The sequence below is a fragment of the Neoarius graeffei genome, chromosome 14, assembly GCF_027579695.1.
Source record: "Neoarius graeffei isolate fNeoGra1 chromosome 14, fNeoGra1.pri, whole genome shotgun sequence".
In the NCBI taxonomy this organism is placed as follows: Eukaryota; Metazoa; Chordata; class Actinopteri; order Siluriformes; family Ariidae; genus Neoarius; species Neoarius graeffei.
In genome coordinates, this window is record NC_083582.1 from 9,364,580 (window position 1) to 9,391,633 (window position 27,054).

Genomic DNA, 27,054 nt, shown 5'->3' on the forward strand with positions numbered 1-27,054 from the left:
CAGAAGCGCAGACATCTCTGGGCCAAGGCTCATTTAAAATGGACTGTGGCAAAGTGGAAAACTGTTCTGTGGTCAGATGAATCAAAATTTGAAGTTCTTTATGGAAATCAGGGACGCCGTGTCATTCGGACTAAAGAGGAGAAGGACGACCCAAGTTGTTATCAGCGCTCAGTTCAGAAGCCTGCATCTCTGATGGTATGGGGTTGCATTAGTGCGTGTGGCATGGGCAGCTTACACATCTGGAAAGACACCATCAATGCTGAAAGGTATATCCAGGTTCTAGAGCAACATATGGTCCCATCCAGACGACGTCTCTTTCAGGGAAGACCTTGCATTTTCCAACATGGCAATGCTAAACCACATACTGCATCAATCATGGCTACATAGAAGAAGGGTCCGGGTACTGAACTGGCCAGCCTGCAGTCCAGATCTTTCACCCATAGAAAACATTTGGCGCATCATAAAACGGAAGATACGACAAAAAAGACCTAAGACAGTTGAGCAACTAGAATCCTACATTAGACAAGAATGGGTTAACATTCCTATCCCTAAACTTGAGCAACTTGTCTCCTCAGTCCCCAGACATTTACAGACTGTTGTAAAGAGAAAAGGGGATGTCTCACAGTGGTAAACATGGCCTTGTCCCAACTTTTTTGGAATCAGGGTTGTATTTAACCAATAACTACAACTGCACTGTTTTAATATAAAAACACATTAATATAATCCCAGCCTCACACACAAAATAACTTATCCCAAACAACCTAACCTGCAGCCATTATGCACATTACAAAAAAGAGCAATAAGAATTGTCAATAATACGGGATATCTTGAGCATACAAACGCATTATTCGTAAAAGCACACACTCTGAAATTCACGGATCTGGTTAAACACAAGACTGCACAAATTATGTATAAAGCAAGACATAACCTTCTTCCGGGTGAGGTACAAAATATGTTTATGGAAAGGCAGGGTGGGTATAACCTGAGAGGGGAAATTAATTTTAAGAGAGTAAATGTTAGAACAACTATGAAAAGTATGTGCATAACAGTCTATGGGGTGAAATTGTGGAATGGTCTGGAAAATGAACTCAAAAATAGCACCAACATAAAACTGTTTAAAAAATTATATAAAAACATGTTACTAAAAATATATGAGAATGAGGACAGGCAGACTATATAGGTGATGATGAAATTGAGAGCAAGTCTGTGACTGGTCTTCTTGTATTTTGTGTATAGCTATATGTATGTACTAATTATATATATATATATATATATATATATATATATATATATATATATATATATATATATATATATGCATAACATAAGTATCTGTATACATGATTTGGTCGATATTATACCATGTCAGTATGTCTTGGTATGTTTTCTTTTTTGTTTATTGCTTTTGTGTATATATAGTTTATTATGGTGGAAAGTGACATTTGATTAGCGGTGGTATAGAGGGTTAGGATTGGATAAGTTACTTCTTCCTAATCCTTTCTGAACATTGTTATGTTATTGCCTTGTGGCTACGCTATTCTGTTTGTTTATGACGATGTTTTGATTATTGCATTTATATATATATATATATATATATATATATATATATATATATATATATATATATATATATATATATATATATCTTTCTTCTTTATTGTTCAGAATAAAGTAAATCAATCCTTAGCTTGGTTCCGTAAAATACTATGCTTATTCATCCAAAAGAATCGCATCATAAAACAACTGAATGTTGGAAAAGCCTGCTGAGTGCTGCATACAGCGAGTGGACTGGACTTTAGTGGTGTGTGTTGAAAGTGTTGAACTTGAGTGTTGAAGGCGGTCCCGGCCCGCGGGTGTATAAACCTGTCTGTCCCTGTGTGCATCATAGGGTTTGAAGAAATTCAACATTACTACCAGATTTCCAAATAGCTGTGTCATCAGCAAAGATGGAAAAAGATACATTTGAAGGATATAAATCATTAATTGCAACAAGAAATAAGAAAGGACTGATCACACTTCCCTGCGGAACTCCATTTTGCACTTCAAAAGAGAAGAAAGTTCAGCATCTCCTCTAACTTTGATGGAACGATCAGTAAGAAAAGAGGATATCCAATTGAAGATATTACCAGAGAAACCCATTTTATGAAGTTTAAAGAGGATACCTTTTCTCCATGCCATGTCATAAGCTTTCTCAATATCTAGGAACACAGCCAAGACTTTATGACCTCTACCAAAACTTTTAATTATATTGTCACTCAATCTTAACCTCCTAGGGCTTAGCGGTCACATGCGTGGACAGCACTTTATGGAAATTCGGAACAAGAATCCAAATATGTGGACATACTTTTTCTCTAAAAGTACATCTTATCAAAAGATGCTTAGTTTTTATTCTAATCAGGTTCTAATAAGTCCAAATAGCAAAGAGAAATAAAAAATGCATGTAAAAAAAACAGCTTGGGCCTTAGGAGGTTAAAAGATGATCCAATGTATTTCTTTTCTGTCGAAAGCCAGATTGATTATTATTAAAATTATGCTTTTCACAGAACCAATTTAGTCTGGCAACAATCATTTTTTCCATTAATTTACAAAAATTTGATGTTAAAGCAATAGGTCTATAAGAAGCAGGATCTGAACTCGGTTTTCCTGGTTTAAGAATAGGCACAACTATAGCCTCCTTCCAACAAGAGGGAACCACTCCATATTTCCAAGATATAATAAAAAAATTCTACTATAAATTCCTGAGAAAAAGACATATTTCTAAACACTTGATAACATAGTTCATCACCTCCAGGAGAAGAGTTTTTGCACTTCTTCAAAGCCCTTCGAAACTCAGACAAGGAAAATACAATATTATAAGAGGAATCATTAGATCTAAATGAAAAAAACATTCATTTTCTTTCTCAAAAGACTGTTTGTTTTTTTAAATGCATCAGTATAATTTTCATCACTACTAACTTTAGCAAAATGAGAAACTAACACTTCTGCCTTTTGTGCATTACCATTTGTAAAAGAACCATCATTTTTTCTAAATTCTGGGATTTTTAAATTTTTTCCCTACATTGTCCAGATTTTTCAAAACTTTCCAAATTTTAGATAGCCTTGATCTTTCATTCAAGGTAGAACAAAAGGAATGCCAATGATTTTTTAGCTTTTTTAAATAATTTTTGTAGCCATAGCCCTTTTACATTTGAAATTTATATAATAATTTGAATTAAAACTATGCATTGCATTTTGCAGTATTTCTATCATTAACAGCTTGTTGGCATTCATCATTCCAAAAGCCTTTACTTCTTTTACCAACACCTTTAGATCTAGGAATACTAGATATTGCAACAGAATGAATAGCTTCTATTATTTTTATTGTTAATTCATTAACATCTGAATTATCAAGATCAATAGATTGAAAATTTTCATCACAAAGTTTAGAAAACTTGTCCCAATCAGCCTTTTTAAAAATCCATCTAGGAATACCTAATTTTTCATATGGAACTAAACACTTAATTTCCATTGAAATACAATTATGATCACTACCTCCATCAAAATTAGTTACTTCCCAATTAGATAGACAGGCTATATTAGGAGAAGCAAAAGATACATCAATATGTGAAACTCCAGTATTATAAATTCTGGTAGGAGAACCTGTGTTAAGACAAACAGTATCACAATTATCCAGTACTCCCTCAATTATTCTGCCTCTAAGGTCAGAAAAAGGACTTCCCCAAAGAACACTTTTAGCATTGAAATCACCACAAATGATACAGTTTTCTAAATTCAAGATAGTGTTCATGTCTTCAACACTCAACGGAAAAGATGGAGAACAATAAACATTTACCACATTAATAATACCTAAAGAAGTATTGATTTTAACAGAGATTGCTTCACAATTAAGATTAAGAGTTTGGAAAGATGAGAAAGAAATATCTTTACGAATCAAGAAAGCTAAACCTCTATTTGTATCTGCAAATAGTACTGTGTAGTTATCAAAAGTAATTATTTTATTTTTAATTAATGATTCTTGAAGACATATCAAGTCAGGGAGACTAAAGAATTAAGATACTGTTTGAATTCTAGAGTTTTATTAAGGAAACTATTACAATTCCATTGCAATACATGTAAACCATTATTCATTATGTATTTTTGGTAGTTTTATTTTCATTTGTTTTAGAAAGTTCAGTTGTTTTTCCAATTCCGAGAGATGTTAAAATTTCATCTCTATTCAAGTGAAGGTCTAATAACTCATTTAGATTGGCAACCATTTGAGCTACAAAGAAAGTTCTGCTAGTCATTGTACTCTTCATCTCTGAGAAAGTTGTAAATATCTTGAAAAGGAGGATGGCCAAGTCCTTTGCTTTAATGAAATTGTTGCTATCTTCTTGGGGATTGACATTTTGTTTATCCTGTTTATTTGGGGAAGCATCAGGTTTAGAAGAAGTTTCTATTTGCATTTTTCTGACACTTCTGACTGCTTCAGCATAAGACACCTTTTGGGCAGACTTAATTTTGATCATTTCTTTGGCCTCCAAAAAAGATTTACACTCAATTGAACTAGCTTCATGAGAGCCCCCACAATTTGGGCATTTCAACTGTTCATGGCATTCCTCTACATTATGATTTAGCCCACATTTTTTACATCTTTTGATGGAGTTGCAACTATTTGCAGTATGACCAAATCTTTGACAGTTGTAGCATCTAATGGGTCGAGGAATGTACTCCTTTACTCTGAATTGTAAATAGCCAAATTTCAAAAATTCTGATAATGATTTTTCTTTCATTTTTATCATAATTGTTGGTATTGGATTCTCACCCTTTTTGAATCTGGAAACTTGGGTTATTGTCAAATCTTTGTTACATTCCTTAAATCCCTCTAATAGTTCTCCCTCTGAAAAGCCAGGGTCCACCCCATGCATCACCCCCCTGATCTCATTGTACTCTTCCAGTTTACTTACATTGACATCAATATTAGTCAATTTTTTCAGGCTTGTTATAGAGGTCAGTTTATTTTCTGGTATTTGCACCTTAACTTTTTTCCCCTATTGGTGAAATTTCAATATTTTCTCCAATTCTTTTACTAAGATGTTGCCAAATTTTATATAGGTTGACCTTAGCTAGATTGATTGTTGGATCTGTGGCACTAAGTCCCACAGTTACAGTGGAATCAGTTCTCATGTTTTTACAATTGTTTTCTATTTCCTCAATTTCTAATTCATTGCAAGATCTTTTTGCCATTTACTCTTATTTGGTACTGCAACAAATAGATAGTAAACAAACAGCTTTTTGGAAAAGTCAATGTGTATCCAAAAGTATCCCTCTTCTCCCACTAGCCATGCTCCTGCAACTGCCTCCATCTAGTGAGCTCCAGTGAGCACAACCCTCTGACAGTCTCCTCTCACCAAGAAGTGACTGTTCTCTGACTTCCTAATATATCCCACCCCTTGACAGGTGCCATGGTAATGAGATAATCAATGTTATTCACTTCTTCACCTGCCAGTGATCATAATGTTATGGCTGAGGGAACACCGGCACCTGGCGATTGGAGCAGCCATTTAGTGTTGGAGACAACAGGAGTGTTTTTTTCTCTGTCTCTCTTGGGTTTGTTTAGTTATTTTTTATTGCATAACCAAACTTGTCAATAAAATACTTTATTATGAGATACATTGTTTGTTATTGTGTGTATGAAACTTGGCCAAAAGCATCACAAAATCTATATGATGCTTCTGTTTAGACTTTGTGCCTAAAAATACATTTAAAAGTAATTAATCTTATCTTTGATAGCTAATAGATGAACAATAATAAATTATTCTGTTGTCAAGAACACCAATGTCGAGTCCAAGGCAATTCCAACACCAGGACTACCTGAGATCCAGTCTTCAGGGGGTTGAGTCCAGATGAAAGCGAGACGGGGTCATGATTGAGTTGGTTAGTTGGCTTAATTTGTGCATTGCACCACTGATGAAGGCAGCTGTTTGAATTCTTGCCAAACTTTGAGAAAAGAAACGAACTCTCAGTTAAGAGCAGTGCCCAAGACAGAAACAAGTCCAAGACCAAATGCAAATGAATCCAAGATAAGTCCGAGTCAATACAGAAGACATCTCAAGATGTGAATTGAGTCCTCCAACCCTTGTATTATTACATACATTCATGATATTGTACCTGATTTAGCTGTTCAAAATAAGAAAGTCTGGAGTTCATTGATTCTGATTCCTATGAATCAGTTGAATCAAATGAGTTGATTCTGCACAACAATTCTAAAAAGAAAAGGGATCTACAGCGGTGCTTGAAAGTTTGTGAACCCTTCAGAATTTTCTATATTTCTGCATAAATATGACCTAAAACATCATCAGATTTTCACAGAAGTCCTAAAAGTAGATAAAGAGAACCCAGTTAAACAAATGAGACAAAAATATTATACTTGGTAATTTATTTATTGAGGAAAATGATTCAATATTACATATCTGTGAGTGGCAAAAGTATGTGAACCTCTAGGACTAACAGTTAATTTGAAGGTGAAATTAGAGTCAGGTGTTTTCAATCAATGGGATGACAATCAGGTGTGAGTGGACACCCTGTTTTATTTAAAGAACAGGGATCTATCAAAGTCTGATCTTCACAACACATGTTTGTGGAAGTCTATCATGGCATGAACAAAGGAGATTTCTGAGGACCTCAGAAAAAGCATTGTTGGTGCTCATCAGGCTGGAAAAGGTTACAAAACCATCTCTAAAGAGTTTGGACTTCACAAATCCACAGTCAGACAGATTGTGTACAAATGGAGGAAACTCAAGACCATTGTTACCCTCCCCAGGAGTGGTCAACCAATAAAGTTTGCTCCAAGATTAAAGCGTGTAATAGTCAGCGAGGTCACAAAGGACCTCAGGGTAACTTCTAAGCAACTGAAGGCCTCTCTCACATTGGCTAATGTTAATGTTCATGAGTCCACCATCAGGAGAACACTGAATAACAACGGTAACAGCGAATTCTAAAGGAAAATGTCAGGACATCTGTCCATGAACTGAATCTCAAGAGAAGGTGGGTCATGCAGCAAGACAATGACCTTAAGCACACAAGTGGGTCTACCAAAGAATGGTTAAAGAAGAATAAAGTTAATGTTTGGAATGGCCAAGTCAAATTCCTGACCTTAATCCAATCGAAATGTTGTGGAAGGATCTGAAGTGAGCAATTCATACGAGGAAACCCACCAACATCCCAGAGTTGAAGCTGTTCTGTACAGAGGAATGGGCTAAAATTCCTCCAAGCCGGTGTGCAGGACTGATCAACAGTTACCAGAAACGTTTAGCTGCAGTTATTGCTGCACAAGGGGGTCACACCAGGTACTGAAAGCAGAGGTTCACATACTTTTGCCACTCACAGATATGTAATCTTGGATCATTTTCCTCAATAAATAAATTACGAAGTTTAATATTTTTGTCTCATTTGTTTAACTGGGTTCTCTTTATCTACTTTTAGGACTTGTGTGAAAATCGGATGATGTTTTAGGTCATATTTATGCAGAAATATTGAAAATTCTAAAGGGTTCACAAACTTTCAACCACCACTGTAGATAAGAGCTTTGGTTTTAATGCTGTCCTGTGTGTTAAACTCCTGATCTGGATTTCCTGAAGCATCTTCTCACAACGTAAACGATTAATCCAATGATGCTGACAAAGATGATGAATCCTAGAAACACACACAGGACTGAAACTTCATTGCTGTTGGTGGTTGATAATTGTTGTCGCCCTGGTAAAAAATCAAATAAAAAAAAAAAAGAACTTGATTATTTATTCAGAAATTTACAAAGCTGTAGGCTGAGAAACTGTGTGACTCAACACTAAAAGGCATTTGTGTGTCAGTTTATCCTTTCACATGCTACCTGACATGCATGGAGACTGACTATACATCAGTACAAAGTGGGACTGCATTTTCAAATAAAAAACTCAAACTCCACTGGAACGTTCACTCAGCAGCTCACAGTCACTATGAACAAAGCCATGACCTTTCAGCTTTCAAGGGTGTTAATTCACATTAGAATAAGGGATACTGACCTTCTACCTTCAGTAAAACAGCTTCTGGGTCTCCGTCCTGAGACTCATCATGGAGGAGACACTGATATAATCCTGCATCAGACAGATGAACTGAACTGATGTGAAGAGAGAGACAACCATCTCGAAAGCCCTTTCTTGACATCATCAATCTGCTTTCTGATGCTTCAGCAGTCGTCACTGATCTGTTTGCTGGGGTGTACAGCAGAACCTTTTGTCCATCTTTCTTCCATGTGACATCTTGAACATTGTGCTGAGTGTTTCCGTAGCACGGGAGGGTGATATTCTCCCTCTCGAAAGCCTTTATAACTGTCGGAACTGTCAAGCAGAAACAAGTTCAGCTGTATGACTGTGCTTTTCTGTAAGAGCTACTCCTGCGTGTAGGATCACACTTTACTACACACGTTAAGAATGACAGTTTTCTGCTGATGACATCAGGCACTTACCGATAACTTTCAGCTTTACTTCAGCAACTGGGTTTCTATTACAGCTGCACCTGTAGGAGCCGGCATCATTGTAGGCCACTGAACTGATCGTCAGGGAGAAATTTCCTCTGCTGGTATTTCCTGATACTGAAAATCTCTCATCGTACTGTTCACCGTGACACATCCGGCTTTCAGCAATGACGGCTTCGTTGGGAATGAAGCGGGTCCACTGGACCACCGGACAATTTCCAGAGCAGGTACACGGGAAGGTCACGGGGTCATTCACTGTGATTTCTCTGAAGATGAAGGCTTGGCACTGCAGCAGCATCAACACGGAAACTAACAGATCAGAGAACAAATTAGAATAGAGATTTTGAACATGTGACACAATCAAGTCAGAAGAATTTCCTGTCTATTACTGATCTGTGTTTTAGTTTACTCTTTTGGAAACCATCTGGACACAACATGGCAAACACATTCAATCTTTACCCCCCATGAGCCCCACTTTCCAGTTTAGTGAGAACTTGTGCCCCTGTTACACCCCAGCATGGCAGCATTTAAATAAAACCCATAACAGTACATTTTCTTTATAATCCTTTTCCAAAACTCTCGTCTAATGTCTCATGAACGGTTTCTGACCATCACAGGAGAATTGTGGTCACTCCGTGTGCACTTCAGGAAAACAGATAAATCACTGAATTTTATGGAAATATAAAGTGATGGAACTGAACATACAGAACAGAAGTTTTGAGCGCCTTCATTCATCTTTTGGAGTTTGTGATTTAATCAACTTTTCTATTAATTCATTTTAATTTCTGATAATATTATGGACTATTCTGTGCATTAAGAATTATATAAGCTCAGTCCTCACAGTTTCTGTGGGATAAACATCGATTATCTTTACTGTTTGTTTGTAGTCGGAATTGCTCAAGTTCTCGCATCATTGCATGTACAGAGGAAACAGGCGCTTGCGCACAAATACTCCATAAAAGGTAATAAAATGATATTTTAAATGTCCCGCTACTTACCAAGCGCCGGGAAAGCAGGGTTTAAAACTGTATTCATGGTGTTATCTGAAAACAGACATACAATGCGAGAAACCAACATCAATAATAATAATAATAATAATGTTTTTTTCACATGTGACTTCATCACCATTATACTTTCCCCTTTAAACTTTATGGCTAATGTTCTATGAGTTAATGGAGTGTTTTTTAAAACACACAAAAAAAATACCGGTTTATTTTATTGCATTACAAATAAAGATGAATTAATTATTTTATTACATTACACAGAAAGATGAATAAATTAACAACACATTTATTGCACAGCAGCAAAGTGAGTTTGTGGCTGTTTGGACTTGTTAAGTGTTACTGCGGGTGGCATGGTGGTGTAGTGGTTAGCGCTGTCGCCTCACAGCAAGAAGGTCCTGGGTTCGAGCCCCGGGGCCAGCGAGGGCCTTTCTGTGCGGAGTTTGTATGTTCTCCCCGTGTCCGCGTGGGTTTCCTCCGGGTGCTCCGGTTTCCCCCACAGTCCAAAGACATGCAGGTTAGGTTAACTGGTGACTCTAAATTGACCGTAGGTGTGAATGTGAGTGTGAATGGTTGTCTGTGTCTATGTGTCAGCCCTGTGATGAACCCCGCCTTTCGCCCGTAGTCAGCTGGGATAGGCTCCAGCTTGCCTGCGACCCTGTAGAAGGATAAAGCGGCTAGAGATAATGAGATGAGATGAGATTAAAATTTACAGACATGAGGAGTAAAAGAAAGAAAAGAAGAAGAAAAAAAAGGAAATACTCAACTGGAGTGGCTGCTATGTTTTGGAGCTCCCAGTGAGGGAATGCCAGCCAGCAGTACAGGCCGCACTGGTTCTGTCTGGCAGGCTGCCCTTTTCCCACAGCAGCGTCAGATGGGAGTGGAATATATACACATGACTGCCTTCAACATGTTTTCAGATTATTAGTCTGTTCAAAAGAGGAAACTTGTGGTTGGTAAATGTTCCGCTTTTCACTCTGTTTGTGGCAGAAAAACCAGGGGTTCCATGATATCACAACCAGCCTGCCAGCACTGGGCTGGTTATGACTGGTCAGGAGATGGAGAATGTAAGGCACAATTTAGGAAGTGAGAGAGGAGTGTTTGAGTTTCTTGGATCCAATGCTCAGCAGAGCGAGGTGTGGAAATTCTATCAAAATACAAAGAAAAACAAAAAGAGGAAAAAGCCAGATACTGTGGACTCTCCATCTGATTCAGAAAGGTATGAAAAGGAAAGTCAAGGTTTTTATTAAGTTGATGCAGACGGATACCATTTTTAAAGAGTGGAATCCAATCCAACTCACGAAGGGTCTAAACAAGGAAATGGGAGAGGTAAGGAGCACAAAGGTTTTGCAGAATGGACAATTGTGAGTATTGTGTAATAATGCTGAGCAATATGAGAAAGCTTTAAAGGTACAAAAGATCAATGGAAAGTCTGTACAGTGTTCAAGGGCTAATGATCAAAAGCTCAGCAGAGGTGTCATTACAGGAATTCCAACTGATATAACTGCAGAAACGCTGAAAGAAAACATTAAGAAAGTTAAAGTGAATGCAATTAAGACCAAGAGAAATGGTGGAATCTGTGATAGCCTGTCTGTAATGATTACATTTGAAGAGAAGGAACTACCGGATAAAGTGTTTGTTGGATTCATGTGTTACGATGTTAAACTATACATCCCACCACGACTCCGGTGTTATAAACGTCAAAGGTTTGGGCATGTAGCAGCTGTATGCAAGGGCAAGATGAGACAGAGCATTTTTTAACATAGTTACAGTGGCCAGATTTGGTCTCCTTGTCAATGCCAAACCAGCTTCACTGGGAGACCAAATTTTAAACCAAGTTATGTTAGATTGATGCTGAAAGGTAAAACTGAAATGGGATTATGGGAGGTGCTTGAATTGCTGGTCCAAATTTATAAGACTGTTTTCTTTGGATTGGAATGTTTAAGAAATATTGAAGTTGGGTTGGCAAGACTGTTCCAATTTCCAAATTATAGACTAAATATACAGTTATTTGATACTATGTTTCACATTGAGCAATAAAATTGAAGATTTTCTTATTTTTCAGTATTTCTTAAAATACATATTATGAAATTTGATAAAACAACTTAAACTCAGTGTAATTTTAGTATTTTACCATACTTATGAAGTTATGGTAACTTGGCACTGCATTAACTATGTTGATATTATGCTGGCTGAAATGAGGATTCGTAATGCGGCAATTTGCATCACAGAATATGCCGCAGCGGTGCAGCCGTGAGGACTCTGTGGCCTGTGATTGGATTGCCCAGACCAGTTGGTCTCCTAGTGGAAAATCCTTAAAAAATGCTCTGAGATGAGATGTAGCAAATGTGGTGGAGAACACGAGTACGAGAATTGTGACAAAGATTACAAACGATTCTGTAACTGCGGTGGTGAACACAGTGCAGCCTATCAAGGTTGCGAATTTAGCAAGCGAGCTAAAGAGGTGCAGAAAGTTAAAGCTTCCCAAGGGAAGCCGTAAAGAAAGTCCCTAGAATTTCACCATTACTAAAACAAAATGAATGTAGAGAAGTCAATAATGACAAGTCCACTAATAACTGTGAGGGGTGTAATAAGTTGGAAAGGGATGGTCTAGCTATCAATAAGAGCGACTTTGTGGTCTTTATGGCAGAGATTATTAAGTGTTCAGCTCAGACTCAGAGTCGAACGGAAAGGATAAAGATCATTGTGAGGTCGGCTGAAAAGTATCTGAGTATCAAAGGATTACTCTGGGAGACAGTCAGAGATAATCTAAACACGGATAGTCAATCTTCTCAAGTTATGTCAAGTTATGATTAGTTTAATGCTGTTAATAATCAGTGTTGGGCAAGTTACTCAAGAACTGTAATGCATTAATTACTTTTTGCTGTCATTTTTAAGTAATGCTTTACGTTACAATATTAATGCATTTAAAAAGTAAGGCGTTACACTACTTTTACATTACTTTATTTATTCTCACCAAAATGACTGGAATGGATTTTGGTAACCTACAGAGCAAATCTAGCTCATGAGTCATGACTCTTTCACCTCCCATCCAGGAAGCCTGCAGACTAAAAACCAGCATGTTCAGGAATAGCTTCTTACCCGCCCACAATACCAAGGATAAATCATCCTTTCCCTTCTTGCCATACCCCTCGTAAAAATTTTACGTTCCCAGAACGTTCTGGGCACGTATGCCTTTGGTTGCCTATACGGTGCATATACGTTAGGTTTGGTTGCCACTTGGTTGCCACGGAAAGTTTTTCTGACGTTGCCCAAACGTTTCCTGTTGGTTACAACAACAACCTTCCCCTGCCCTTCCCCTAACCTTGCTGGTTGCATGTTTGGTTCCCTGAATGTTAGCCTAACGTCCCCCTGATGTTGTAGAATGTTATGTTTTAGTTAGATTTTGCTTGCAACTAATTAGCAACATCAACACATAACTGCTAGCACATCTACATGAGAAAACTGTCAGTGATGAATGAACAGGCAAATTTGGCAGGTCTTGAAAGTTTAATGAGATAAAATATCAATAACAAATTTGAATATAAAAATGTTTGAAAATAAAATAGAAAAGTTTCTGAAAGTGTAACGGTGCATTCAATAAAACAATCATATATATACAAAACAGAATAAAATAGAAAAGTTTCTGAAACGGTGCATTCAATAAAACACATTCAAAACAGAATAAAATAGAAATAACAGTTTTTAAAAGTGTAACTGTGCATTCAATAACACAAAATAGAATAAAAAAATCACTTCACAAAAAAATAGAATAAAAATCACTGTTCACAAAAAAAAAGAATAAAAATTCACTGTTCGCAATTCAATTGTCCATCCATTGCTGCTAACCAACGGATCGGAAAGAGGAACAAATGTTTAAAAACAAGAACAATGAGCACGTCCACAAAAGGATGATAAAACCACCCTATTACCAACCACGAAATTTCTGTGATTGCACCAAATTAGAGAGCAGAAGTATACCGTCTGTGTGGTGCAAATTTTAGAGTCTGCCCAAGGCATTCCTCCACTTCAGCTTCCGTATGGCCGGGAAATTTTTTGACACATGCAGCTAGAAGGCAAAATAAAGGAAAGTTACACATCAAAACCTAGTCAGTCAAGCATGGCATAAAAGTGATGTGATCAATATATAAACACTTACCCTTTATAATCTTGCACAGAATGAGGTCATCAAAGGACATTTTGGCCCATCTGCCCCGCAAGCTGTACTGGGCGAGTACCTCATTATTTGCCTCTCGGTGTAGCATACGGTGAATGGCTGCCCCTAAACCTGCCCCTCCAACAGTTTCAAGAAAATGTTGCTGTAAAAAAATAATTATACAATGAAAATTACTGTAGCGAGCTTATACAATACACGATAGATAGATAGATAGATAGATAGATAGATAGATAGATAGATAGATAGATAGATAGATAGATAGATAGATAGATAGATAGATAGATAGATAGATAGCTAGCTAGCTAGCAAATTACCATCCTCTTCCTCTTGTCTGGGTGTTCCAGACTCCTATCCAACTCCAGCAGCTCCATCACCTTGCTGCATGGTTTAGCCAACACCACATCTTCTTGCTGGAGTCGGGGCGTTGGTCTCCACCAATGACTCTATCTTGTCAAACCTAGCCTCGGTCCTGTCAAACCTAGCCTCGATCCTCCGCATCAAGCGACTCCTGTGGGCCTCTGTGACTATGGGGACAAATGTGATGGAAGTTGTAATTTATAATGTACTTTCCTGAGTGAGTGAACTAGTTAAGTGTGTATAAAAGTACTTACTTCTCTCAAACATGGCTGCGATAGCCAAGACACCCTGTCCGTCATGAAGCGCCCGGCTGCTGGCTGAAGTTTTCAAAAAGAAAATATTAGTTTTCCTGTTCATGATTTTGTATTCAAACATCTGTAAATGGGAACTTGAAAGCAACTGTACCTTGAACAGAGTCAAAAGAGGTTTCCAGTGATTCTTGGAGGTGCCTGGCTGACTGAATTGGGTGTAGTGCCCAGCTGCTGGCTGAAGTTTTCAAAAAGAAAATGTTAGTTTTCCTGTTCATGACTTTGTATTCCAACATCTGTAAATGGGAACTTGAAAGCAACTGTACCTTGAACAGGGTCAACAGGACTTGGGCTAGGGTGGTGATGACTGGCTCCAGTCCCGGCTGGTGTTGACCCTGAAAAGATGGTGCATATGGATGTTAAGTCATTTATTGGGGGGGGGGTTCTTATACATGGTATTCGCAAAAGAACCTATGATAATACATTAGACATTTACAAATAAATTGAAAAACACTTACACTTACATTGTGGTGGTAGGGGCATTGGGTCCTGCCGACCTGAAAAGAGCACACAAACATCAGATCAGTCACGTAATATGCATCGGTTATTCATCATGAATGTTAGCTCCAAGCTATGAATGATGATTTGGGAACTGTTAACTTGCACACAGGGCTTCCAGGCACAGTCCGAGTCTTGGGTTGCTTCTTGGTTGCTGCTACCACTGGAGCAGAATCATCTGGAAGGAAAGACCATGCAATGTAAATTTCTTGTAAATGACTTGAACACTGAATTGAGTAACTAATGTTGTCATTAGTGAAGAGAGCTTACCATCATCAGAGGATTCGGAGACAAACCTCCTTGGGCGCTTACGCTGCCTTATTGCAAAAGTGTTCACATCATCCTCTGTCTCAACACTTGAGGACTCCATCAATTGCAAACACTTCTGTTCAGCTTTGGGGTATGAATCTATGGAAAATGACTTTTAGTCAGTGGCACAAAAAAAAAAATAAAAAAGACTCGTACCTCAGAAGTGTGTCCAAGCCATGAAGATGGCACAACCTCAATAGCATTGTCTGTGAACTCAACAACTGTGAAGCTCATCTGTGAAAACAAAGGCATCATTAGCAAGGAAAATGGAGCAAAAGGTATTATGGCCCTTTTCCACTACCCTTTTTCAGCTCACTTCAGCTCGCTTCAGCTCACTTCAGCCCGACACGGCTCACGTTTCGACTACCAAAAACCAGCATGACTCAGCTCGCTTCAGCCCTGCTTAGCCCCTAAAACTCGCACCGTTTTGGAGTGGGGCTGAAGCGAGCCAAAGCGAGCAGGGTGAGGCTGGGGGCGTGAGCAGACACTCCCCTGTGCACTGATTGGTGAGGAGGAGTGTCCTCACATGCCCACACACGCCCCGCGAGCACGCTGGGATCTGTAAACACCGTAAACCCGGAAGGAGAATAATTACGAGAATTTCTGAAGCCTTATGCGCCTCGCCTCATCTATACGCTCTTGCCAGTATCTGTCCGCGTTGTCGGTGACAACAAGCCACAGCACCAAGACCAGCAACACTAACGACTCCATGTCCTCCATGTTTATTGTTTACTATCCGGGTCGTGAGACTACCGCTTAAAAGCTCACTGATGTCACTGTTTGTGCTGCTTAACGACATCACCTGACGTCCACCCGCTTTCGCTAACTCCACCCAATGTGTCCACCCACTTCCAGCCAGCACGGTTCAGTGCGGTTGTAGTCGAAATGCAACTCCAACAGCCCCGCTCAGCCCAACTCAGCACGGCACGGCACAGCCCGACTCAGCCGCGTTTGTAGTGGAAAAGCGGCATTAGTTCCCTTGGCTGGCCTATGAAAACTCCTGTAGGTGTGAAACAGTCTATTTGGTTTTAAGAAAACATTACAAATAAACATGGCATTAAGATGGACATATTTTCCCAATCCATCCTTTTTACATGGCTAAAACACAGAATCTCCCATTAGCAAAACATATTTTGTATCATATTTTGCAAGTGTACACAGCAATTACCCTAAAAGGATTCCCTCCAAAAAAAAAATCATTGTGATGGTTAAATTGTGTGTGTGGATGTCTCCTAAAAATCATGCAGGACTGTCATGAAAACATTAGTCTGTTTCTGTGGCTCCTCAATCATCAAGGCCTGTTTTGTGCGTTCACATTCTGGCACCAGCTTCATGACACTCACTCCTTTTCACTCTGAAGCACCCAATGATTCTTGAATCACAAGGATCTGTGAACAGAGGATCCGCCCTCTGAAAGACCTTGCACAAAACCATGTCATTCCTTTCTTCAATGGCCTCACAACATTTGGCACCTGCCAAAATGTAAGTATTGTTTGGTCTTCGGGTTTTCTTTTTCGGTGCTGGAGCTGTGGGAGTCTGATCCTGGTCCATCTCCGAGAGCCTTTTAGCCACTTGAATTAGTGGTCTATTCCCTGATCGGACCAGACGTTTCAGCTTGCCCAAGTAGTTTTCAAACCGGAAGGCGCTGCATGCATCAAGGCATCCAAAGGTCTCTGCTTCATCTGTTAAATGGAGCATGCTGTGCACATTATACACCATGAAGTGTCTGCCATACAGCTCTGCAGTCTGTGACACAAAATACACCATCAGGTTTAGTCTGCATACTTGCCGGCTAGGTTGGGAGAAACCAAAATGTTCAGTGCCACACTGAAAGCCATGAAATGCCTGTACAGTGGCCTGGACAGAATGCCCTTGAGCACTACTTTTCCTGTATACAGGGCAAACTGGCACAGCTCTGTAGCTTTCCAGCGGTCGACTTCTTCCAAGCTCCTGGGCTTTCTGGTAAAGCAATATATATATATTTTTTTTTTTCTCTCAAACCACACAGTCTTCTGCTGACCTCTTGGAGCTGTGTAGTCGACAGTCTCACCTTCCTGCTTCCCCTCGCCCATTCCACTAACAGTTTCCTCATGACACCTAAACAAGCTTGGTGCATGTAATCAATGGGAAACATTATGATCATGTCAATGGGAAGTTGCAGGAATGGGGACACTGTATGGCCCTCAGTTTCCTTGACAGCCATCTCTCTTCTGAACAGGTCATTGGTTCACAGGGTGCTTTGGACATCAGGGTATGTTACACGGCCATCTTCCCATGTCCCTTTCTGTGCACATTTGTCACATCCATAGTATCCTGTGCACAGTTTTGTTGCTTTGACCATTGCCTTGGCAGGGGCATCACATACAACACAACGCATGACAACCATTTTCCCTTGAATTCTGTTTTCAAGCAGATCCTTCATTTCTGCAACCACATCGTTGAGAAACTCCAAATCATTAGGTTTAGCAGGACCAGATGTTAAGGTGACAGGAAAAACATGAGTTGGACTCAGATGGATGGCACACAAGACAGGCCACAGAGTGGTCTTGCTGTTTTTGAACAGTGGAACACCATCAATGTTCAGAGACAACTCCAGGGTGGTTATTTTTTTCAGAACCTCTTGTGGGTAGTGGTTTAGTTGTGCTTCAATAGCTCTCCTTAAACCAAAGTGAACATACTTCATTCCTGATACCGGAGTTGACCTGATGTCTCTTGGGGTTGAGAGAAGGGTTCTTGCTGTTGAAGGCAACTCTGTGTGTCCATTGGCTTTTAATCCTACAAGAAGGTCATCAAGTGCAGAGTGTGTAATCTGGTGTTTTAAGGCCCAGTGTTGTAAAAAGTCCTTTAGTGAGCCTTGTGGGTCGTTTTCCTCAATATAAGAGTAACTGGTGTCACTGCTATCCTCCACATTCATGGGTGTGCTCCACAGCGCATCTGATGCAAACTCAGTACCAAAACTACTGCTTGTTGGTACTGCCATGCACTCTGGCTCTTCTTCATTCTCCTCTGCCAGTAGTACAGATTGTTCTTGCAGTTGCTGCTGATGTTGACGAAGCCTGGCTGCTTCTTGCATAGCCTGCTCTGCCCGTGCAGCGTCTAGTGCGTCCTTCTCCTCTTGCATTTCTGCTCTCAAAGCCTTTCGCACCGCTTCCACCTCTCGCCGCACCCTCTTCCATCTCTTTGTGTAGGCTTGTCTGGCCAATCGCTTTTCACTCATTGTGGGGAAATACAATGTGACTGCAATGACAAAACTAAATGACTAACACATTAACAGCACATTGGCACAGTACACAGTAATGCCACAAGTCAATTGATGATACTAAAAACACGTTCATCATTCAATGAATGACTTAACTTTATCAAAATCCAAAAACATTGCAGAGTGAAGCGTTGCTAAAAAAAAAAAAAGATACAACTGTTACAACGCTTTCCATGGACATTGTAACATGGAACTCAAAATTACATTAAAAGATGTGCATAAGCCCATATCTTGCCATTCTGAAGCAGGCTGAGACATACCCCAAATTTGCCAAATAACTGAGACAGCAGCAAACATAAAATCGGTGAGGACCACTCTTACATTGCAAAGAACTCAGAAAGGAGCTTCATGTTCAAAATACTGCACATATCCTTTAAAGGAGAATTCTGGCTGTTTTGCAAATAAAATTTTGAACTTTTGATTCCCCAGAAGTCAGCGCTGAGCACCGGTGAAGCATTTGATGCGCTCAGTGCTGACTTCTGGGGAATCCGGAAGGCAACAAAGGTATGTGCTGGCTCGAAAAGTTCAAAAGTTATACACCTATGTGCTAGCTAATGCAGTAAATGTGCAATGTTTTCAAACATCAGTGTCCACACACCACGGGCAATCCCATGAAAACCATTTTGAAACAAGTTATGTGAATATACGAACGTTGAAAGGCTGCCCCGTAGCCACCGTTTCATTTGAAATCCGCGTAGCAGCTATATGCATAACTTTTTTTTTTTTTAGACGGGATGGATTTTTCTCACGGTTTGTGCTACTGCCAACTTTCCTTGACCACAAACGTTTGAGACATATTTGCAAAACAGACGGAATTCTCCTTTAAGGTATAACCACAACCAGAACGAAATCACAAATTACCTTTTCAAAAGTAGAGTACTTGAACAAAACGTAGGCTTCAGTACTTCCAACAGAGACGTTTGCTTCCAAATCCAACTTCAACAATCCAAGTTCCAGGTAGTGACTTTACTACACGCACCTACGTCCTCTTATCCATCTGTCCAGCCAATGAGGACCATTCGTTTTGCGTCACATGCCGTTGCGTCAGGCAACCTGACCAATCAACAACTTACAGTGGCTAGGTCTCGTTTCTTCCTGTAGACCCCATGGGAACAAAGAAAAAAAAAATGTATGGAAGTCAACGGAGAGATAACATACAACCCCGATTCCAAAAAAGTTGGGACAAAGTACAAATTGTAAATAAAAACGGAATGCAATGATGTGGAAGTTTCAAAATTCCATATTTTATTCAGAATAGAACATAGATGACATATCAAATGTTTAAACTGAGAAAATGTATCATTTAAAGAGAAAAATTAGGTGATTTTAAATTTCATGACAACAACACATCTCAAAAAAGTTGGGACAAGGCCATGTTTACCACTGTGAGACATCCCCTTTTCTCTTTACAACAGTCTGTAAACGTCTGGGGACTGAGGAGACAAGTTGCTCAAGTTTAGGGATAGGAATGTTAACCCATTCTTGTCTAATGTAGGATTCTAGTTGCTCAACTGTCGTAGGTCTTTTTTGTCGTATCTTCCGTTTTATGATGCGCCAAATGTTTTCTACGGGTGAAAGATCTGGACTGCAGGCTGGCCAGTTCAGTACCCGGACCCTTCTTCTACGCAGCCATGATGCTGTAATTGATGCAGTATGTGGTTTGGCATTGTCATGTTGGAAAATGCAAGGTCTTCCCTGAAAGAGACGTCGTCTGGATGGGAGCATATGTTGCTCTAGAACCTGGATATACCTTTCAGCATTGATGGTGTCTTTCCAGATGTGTAAGCTGCCCATGCCACACGCACTGATCCAACCCCATACCATCAGAGATGCAGGCTTCTGAACTGAGCGCTGATAACAACTTGGGTCGTCCTTCTCCTCTTTAGTCCGAATGACACAGCGTCCCTGATTTCCATAAAGAACTTCAAATTTTGATTCGTCTGACCACAGAACAGTTTTACACTTTGCCACAGTCCATTTTAAATGAGCCTTGGCCCAGAGAAGACGTCTGCACTTCTGGATCATGTTTAGATACGGCTTCTTCTTTGAACTATAGAGTTTTAGCTGGCAACGGCGGATGGCACGGTGAATTGTGTTCACAGATAATGTTCTCTGGAAATATTCCTGAGCCCATTTTGTGATTTCCAATACAGAAGCATGCCTGTATGTGATGCAGTGCCGTCTAAGGGCCCGAAGATCACGGGCACCCAGTATGGTTTTCCGGCCTTGACCCTTACGCACAGAGATTCTTCCAGATTCTCTGAATCTTTTGATGATATTATGCACTGTAGATGATGATATGTTCAAACTCTTTGCAATTTTACACTGTCGAACTCCTTTCTGATATTGCTCCACTATTTGTGGGCGCAGAATTAGGGGGATTGGTGATCCTCTTCCCATCTTTACTTCTGAGACCCGCTGCCACTCCAAGATGCTCTTTTTATACCCAGTCATGTTAATGACCTATTGCCAATTGACCTAATGAGTTGCAATTTGGTCCTCCAGCTGTTCCTTTTTTGTACCTTTAACTTTTCCAGCCTCTTATTGCCCCTGTCCCAACTTTTTTGAGATGTGTTGCTGTCATGAAATTTCAAATGAGCCAATATTTGGCATGAAATTTCAAAATGTCTCACTTTCGACATTTGATATGTTGTCTATGTTCTACTGTGAATATAATATCAGTTTTTGAGATTTGTAAATTATTGCATTCCGTTCTTATTTACAATTTGTACTTTGTCCCAACTTTTTTGGAATCGGGGTTGTATTTTATAGTTCAGATTCCCTTATGCATTGGATTTAATACATGATGATTATTAACTTTTATGACAACCCTTCACACCAACAAAGTGTTGTTTTTCGACAGACAATAAAAGTTACGTTACGTTTTCTGTTTTCTGTGCAACTTCTGAACTACAATGCTTGTCTCGTGCTATATTCTAAACTCTAAGCAATGTGGTTTGAGTGAGCTAGGCTAACAGAGTACTGCAGTAAACGTGTTGCTGATCTTTGCAGCCTACAAAAGTAGGCCCTCACTTGAGGTTTTATCCACCAACATATTTCGTCAAATAATACATGGGGAAATCCGTACTGCTGTTATGCCGCCGTTCTGAGGCACAAATACACAGACATTTTAACAGAGAACACCGTCACCTACATGACATGTATATCGATATGGGGTAATCATGCGTAACCTCGGCGCTATGGCGTTAGCCATGCTAAGGTATGCTACATAGCATTATATCAAGAGCATGCTAAATCACAACAAAGGTGAAAGAATTATGTACGAGTTCTTTGTCAGATGGGAGACTGGAAAAGACGTGTTTTAGAGATACCAACGATTCACTTCGTATAATGTAGCCGGTGACCGGAGATGGTTGCACGCATAGCAGCTAACTGCTAGGTGAATAGTGAAACATACACTGCATCATAGAACTCAAACAACCAGAATAAAATAACACATTACCTGATCACACGTACTGTAAATCCAGATAACGTACACTGGCGCTGGTAGTTCTAAATCCAACAAGGAGACTTGGTGAAATTTTCAAATAGCTAAATAAAAGGGCTATCGTAACATCCATTAAGTCCGTCATTTTGTTATTTGCCTTAGAGCTGTTTGAAAGCACAGAGAATTCTGGGTAATGTGCATCGTATAGTTCTCAGAACAACAAAAAAACAACCAAACATAACGTTGTGTGGAGGTTATAGTGTAACCAAATGATAACGTTTCAGTTGGTTAGTTACCTCAACGTTTCGGGGATGTTTGGCTTCGTTAGGTTTCTGCATAACCATGAGGAAACGTTCTCTAAATGTTAGTTGTTGGTTACGTTCTAACAAACCTTTAGGGAACCATAGGCTAATGGTACATTAACGTTCTGTGTTACTAGGGACCTTACCATGCACACCAGCAAGTTCAGTGCTGTCCTCTTCAATTCTGTAGCAATCTGCATTTTCACAACTGCACATCTGGTGTTATATACACGTCTGTGAGTGTAGCCCTTCTCTATAGGACATCTATTAAGATAGTTCCAGCTGCATTACCCTCTGTTAATCATAATTTATACCCATTTTTTCATTGTCCTACCTGTACATTCTGCACCCATAACTTACTTGTAAATAATCTGCACATAACTATTGCCCTACATATCAATGGCCATACTACATGTGCATGAGCGCGCACACACACACACACACACACACACACAATAACACATGACAGAAATATATAATTTCTTTTCACTCTCACTTTCACACACACACACACACACACACAGGGGTTAAATTGGGTCGGGGCTGTCCGGGGCTGAGCCCCGGCACATAAGCTCGGAGCGGATGGCATATGATCACGCACACATCAAAAGCAACAAACCCTTTTCACGATTTTCAGTTCTGAATAATTAAATATCGTTTTATTAATTAATAAACCCATGACTTTTATGAGATAGATCATAGTTTTCCTGATAACAAGACGACCTGTCAAAGCTATTTAGAACAGAACTTGCGATCAGGGGCGGCACGGTGGTGTAGTGGTTAGTGCTGTCGCCTCACAGCAAGAAGGTCCTGGGTTCGAGCCCCGGGGCCGGCGAGGGCCTTTCTGTGTGGAGTTTGCATGTTCTCCCCGTGTCCGCGTGGGTTTCCTCCGGGTGCTCCGGTTTCCCCCACAGTCCAAAGACATGCAGGTTAGGTTAACTGGTGACTCTAAATTGAGCGTAGGTGTGAATGTGAGTGTGAATGGTTGTCTGTGTCTATGTGTCAGCCCTGTGATGACCTGGAGACTTGTCCAGGGTGTACCCCGCCTTTCGCCCGTAGTCAGCTGGGATAGGCTCCAGCTTGCCTGCGACCCTGTAGAAGGATAAAGCGGCTAGAGATAATGTGATGTGATGTGACTTGCGATCAGAGATTCTGGTTTCTGGAACACTGCGTGGGTTGCCAATTCCGCTTTTTATAAGCGACTTTGGGGTTTCTTTTTTTGTGAGCTCGCTTTAAAAAAAAATCAGAAGTCGTGGTTTGCGGGTTTTTGGGCTTGTGTTTCAGCGTTGTGACTTGTTTATAATTTTCTCCGTACACCGTCTCCCCTTTTACCTGCATACGAACATAATCATTATCATATTTTTTATTATTAAAAACAAAATATCAAATAATACTGAAGAGGGGAAAAATAATACTGATCTAAATATGTTGTGTTTTTATTTTTAGACAGTATGTGTTTTGCTGCATTCAAATGATTGTGCTTCTATTTTGCTGCTATAATATGCTCATCTTATGTATGTTCTAGACAATACAAAAAGCACCACATGCCAAATAAATAATTGAATACATAATAATAACAATAATAATAAATGCTTCCAATGTTATAGTGTAGTTTGTATTTGGTTGCATTCACTGCATGAATATATTTGATTGACAATTTGACTGACAGTGTTTTGGCATATTTAACATTTATCCTCCAAAATAAATCAACTGTTTTGGTTTAAGATTGTGCAAGCCTTCAAATTTTCTCACTGAACATTTCTCCTTCACATTTTTCACCTGTAGGCATGTGACAAGATTTAACATGATATTGCTCAACCTACCTCTGTAAAGTCAGCTAACAACTTATTAAAATGCACCAGAATTCAGCAAATAACATGTATGATAATAAAAAACTTCTGGGGGAGGACCCCCAGACCCCCCACTAATCATTTCCTTCAAACCAATGTACAACAACCTGTACAATCTGTTACATTGGCCAACCAATCTACATTCAAACTGCCATAATGTGTAGGGGGGCACTACAAGACACACATAGGCCTACAACACACAGATAAGGTGTATATCTCTGTGCAATATGATATGGTTATCAAATTAGAGGGTTATTTTCCTAAAAGTATATTGGGGCAGGGCGGCGGGGGCAGGGGCGGGTACGAGGCAGAGCCCCCCCACATAACCAATCCCAATTTAACCCCTGCACACACACACACTCTCTCTCTGTTTGCTATGTGGCTGTTTTTTGTCAATGTACATAAGTGTGTGTGTGTGTGTGTGTGTGTGTGTGTGTGTGTGTGTGTGTGTGTGTGTGTGTGTGTGTGACAGAGAAAAAGTGAGAGTTTGCTATGTGGCTGTTTTTGTGTATGAACTCTAACGTTTTCTCTGTCACACACAAACCCCTCCCTAGATGCATATATGCATCTGTGTCGGTCTCCGTGTCCGTGACTAGTTAGTAAAAGGAAGTAAAAAGTTCTGCGCGGACTTTTATCAGTAGCTGATCTCGCGGTGATCCGCGAACTTTGTATGAAGAAAACACACAAAACCCACAAAACAATCCAGGTTAAAAATGCATTGTAACGTGCGTTACTGGCACTGTAATGAGTAAATATTACCGGTTTTCTCTCCTGTAATGCCTTACATTACTGCGTTACGCCAAAAAGTAATGCATTACAGTAATTACTTTTGTAACACGTTACTCCCAACACTGTAAATAATATTACAGTGGAATGCCAGAAGCTTGATTACTAATGGTCAAGAGTTCAAGAAGTACACCTAACATAATTTGTGTGCAGGAAACTTGGTTGAAGCCTGAATTAGATGTTATCATTAAGGGACATACTGCAATTAGAAGGGATAGAGGAAATGGTAGAGGTGGAATCAGCTATAAAGTTCTTGGGGTCAACAAGAATCATGAGTCAATTGTGACTAAGGTATGGACTAAAAGAGGCCCAGTGAATATTAGGGTGCATCAGTTGCCCCCTAAAAATGAAAAGTTCCTCCGATCATGATGCATTTTTGTTTTTATGTTCCTTTAGGTAAGAAAACACACTGGGTGAAATATTTTGACAAAATTCAAAAGTTTAATGGTGGCACCAGGAGCTCAAAGTTATGGAAAAAGGTGCTATTTTATGACTTTTATGACAAAATTTCGATCACTTTTCATGAAACATTATGGCACCTTATAGAGTATACCAAATATCTTAGATACTGTAAACAGTATGTCTAGAATGTCTAAAAATATTTGAAGGTTTATTTTAGGGTGTCACTAGCATTATCTGTCAATGTTATAACCCTGGTTTTAAGCTTGCCGCCTACGCATATGCTAGCCCCTATTAAATGCAAATGTTCTTAAAATGATCTCTGGGTCACAAGAAATCAATAAATGGAGTCCAATACTGTGATTCAAACCTTACGCGAAAACATAAAATAAGCGTTTTTTGGCAAAAAATGAACCTCATGGTGCCACCATTAGACTTTTGAATATGGTCAAAAAATTTTACAGGATGTCTTTATTGGTGAAAAGGAACACCCAAACAAAAATGCATCAGATTTTATGAAAGTGAGGGCAACTGATGCACCCTAGTGAATATAGTGAACTATTATAATCCCTGTGGGAAGCTAGATGAAAATATTCTGGAAAACATTAAGAGCCACAAGGTAATATGGTTTGGTGTGGAGATTTTAATTCACACCATTTGCTTTGGGGCAGTGATCACACAGACTCAAATGGTGATATAATTGAAGAATTTATTGATAGTAAATGTTTGGTATGCATTAACAATGGGGAGGGTACATGATATAATGGTATCAGCAACACAGAATCTGTCACTGATTTGACATTCTTATCCAGCAAGCTCGCAGGTACTAGTTCATGGAAGGTAGTAAAGAAAACTACAATTGGTAGTGATCATTATCCAGTATCAACTAAAATAGGATCAGAAGTGTGCTGTGAAAAGATCAAAAGAATACCCAGATGGAAAATGGAAAATGCAAACTGGGAAAACTTTCAAGTATTATGTGCATTAAGATGCCTTAAACTAAGGGAGGTGAAAGAAATAGATGTTAATGAATTTAATAGTGTGTTGGTTGATGAAATAATAATGTCAGCTGAGGAATCGATACCTAAAGTTAAAGGAAATGGGAGAAGTGAGAATGTTCCATGGTGGAATAAGGACTGCAGTAAAGCAGTCAAGGCAAGAAATAAAGCTTTTAAGGAACTTAAAAAGTGTCATTCTAAGCTTTGATTGAATATAAGAGAGCTCAGGCAGCTGTTAGGAAAACAATTAAAGCAAGAAAGCATACCTTTTGGAGGGAATACTGTAATAGTATAGGAAGGACTGTGAAGCTGTCTGATGTATGGGGCATGATAAGAAGAATGGGAGGGATTAGAAGGAATCATGAGTTACCAATCTTGAATAGTGGAAATATAGTTGCCATTAATAATCTGGAAAAAGCTGAACTTTTAGCACAAACATTCAGGAAGGTACACAGCTCTGAAAACCTAACTAAAGAGGCTAGGGCAGTTAGAGGCAACATCTTAAGAAAGCACCCAACTGTCTTAGTAAGGAAGGAAAGTTCAGAAAACCCACTGGATCTGCCCCTTACTATGTTTGAGTTGAGGAAAGCCATTATGTAGGCGCCAGATGTCTATTTTACACATTAGAATATAAAATAAGTTAAATTTCATTTAGATTCTTGATTTGCATAATTCATAATTTAAGATTTAGTATTAGTAAATTTCATAAGGGGGCGGCACGGTGGTGTAGTGGTTAGCGCTGTCGCCTCACAGCAAGAAGGTCCGGGTTCGAGCCCCGTGGCCGGTGCGGGCCTTTCTGTGCGGAGTTTGCATGTTCTCCCCGTGTCCGCGTGGGTTTCCTCCGGGTGCTCCGGTTTCCCCCACAGTCCAA

The 27,054-nt window shown here is 39.5% G+C and overlaps 3 protein-coding genes across 15 annotated transcripts in view; 1 reads left to right on the plus strand and 2 right to left on the minus strand.

The window, feature by feature from the left end:
* Positions 1–7,509: 7,509 nt before the first annotated feature.
* Positions 7,510–27,054, minus strand: part of LOC132897944 (cell surface A33 antigen-like) — a 93,807-nt gene continuing 74,262 nt past the window's right edge. The window contains exons 1-5 of one of the 2 annotated variants that reach the window (XM_060939244.1): positions 10,260–10,389; positions 9,490–9,534; positions 8,483–8,800; positions 8,040–8,354; positions 7,510–7,734 (exon numbers count right to left, since the gene is read on the minus strand). In XM_060939244.1, coding sequence (XP_060795227.1) covers positions 7,592–7,734; positions 8,040–8,354; positions 8,483–8,800; positions 9,490–9,526 — 813 coding nt within the window. In that variant the 5' untranslated portion in view covers positions 9,527–9,534; positions 10,260–10,389 and the 3' untranslated portion in view covers positions 7,510–7,591. Of the gene's footprint in view, positions 7,735–8,039; positions 8,355–8,482; positions 8,801–9,489; positions 9,535–10,259; positions 10,390–27,054 lie in introns of those variants that run through there. The other variant, XM_060939245.1, reaches the window with a different exon arrangement.
* The window catches only part of LOC132897941 (uncharacterized), a 34,052-nt gene continuing 17,352 nt past the window's right edge, over positions 10,355–27,054 (plus strand). For 2 of the 7 annotated variants that reach the window (XM_060939238.1, XM_060939239.1), the window contains exon 1: positions 10,355–10,711. In XM_060939238.1, coding sequence (XP_060795221.1) covers positions 10,612–10,711 — 100 coding nt within the window. In that variant the 5' untranslated portion in view covers positions 10,355–10,611. Of the gene's footprint in view, positions 10,822–27,054 lie in introns of all 7 variants that reach the window. The other 5 variants (XR_009656414.1, XM_060939237.1, XM_060939241.1 and 2 more) reach the window with 3 other exon arrangements.
* Positions 13,060–22,382, minus strand: LOC132897939 (uncharacterized). Of its 6 annotated transcripts, none has more exons than XM_060939231.1 (11): positions 21,864–22,175; positions 19,262–19,495; positions 15,103–15,240; positions 14,939–15,010; positions 14,793–14,831; positions 14,601–14,669; positions 14,432–14,512; positions 14,281–14,343; positions 13,984–14,193; positions 13,652–13,811; positions 13,060–13,561 (listed from the first exon to the last, which is right to left on the minus strand). In XM_060939231.1, exons 3-9 carry the CDS (start codon positions 15,200–15,202, stop codon positions 14,057–14,059), a joined length of 561 nt encoding a protein of 186 aa, XP_060795214.1. In that variant the 5' UTR covers positions 15,203–15,240; positions 19,262–19,495; positions 21,864–22,175; the 3' UTR covers positions 13,060–13,561; positions 13,652–13,811; positions 13,984–14,056. The 6 variants fall into 6 exon arrangements, with proteins under 6 accessions (XP_060795214.1, XP_060795213.1, XP_060795215.1 ...); XM_060939230.1 differs by having other exon boundaries at positions 15,103–15,375; XM_060939232.1 differs by having other exon boundaries at positions 14,799–14,831; positions 15,103–15,375; positions 21,864–22,174.

Coding starts and splice junctions, on each gene's coding strand:
- LOC132897939 (XM_060939229.1), bottom strand. CDS start 18,358: ATGAGTGAAAAGCGATTGGCCAGACAAGCCTACACAAAGAGATGGAAG.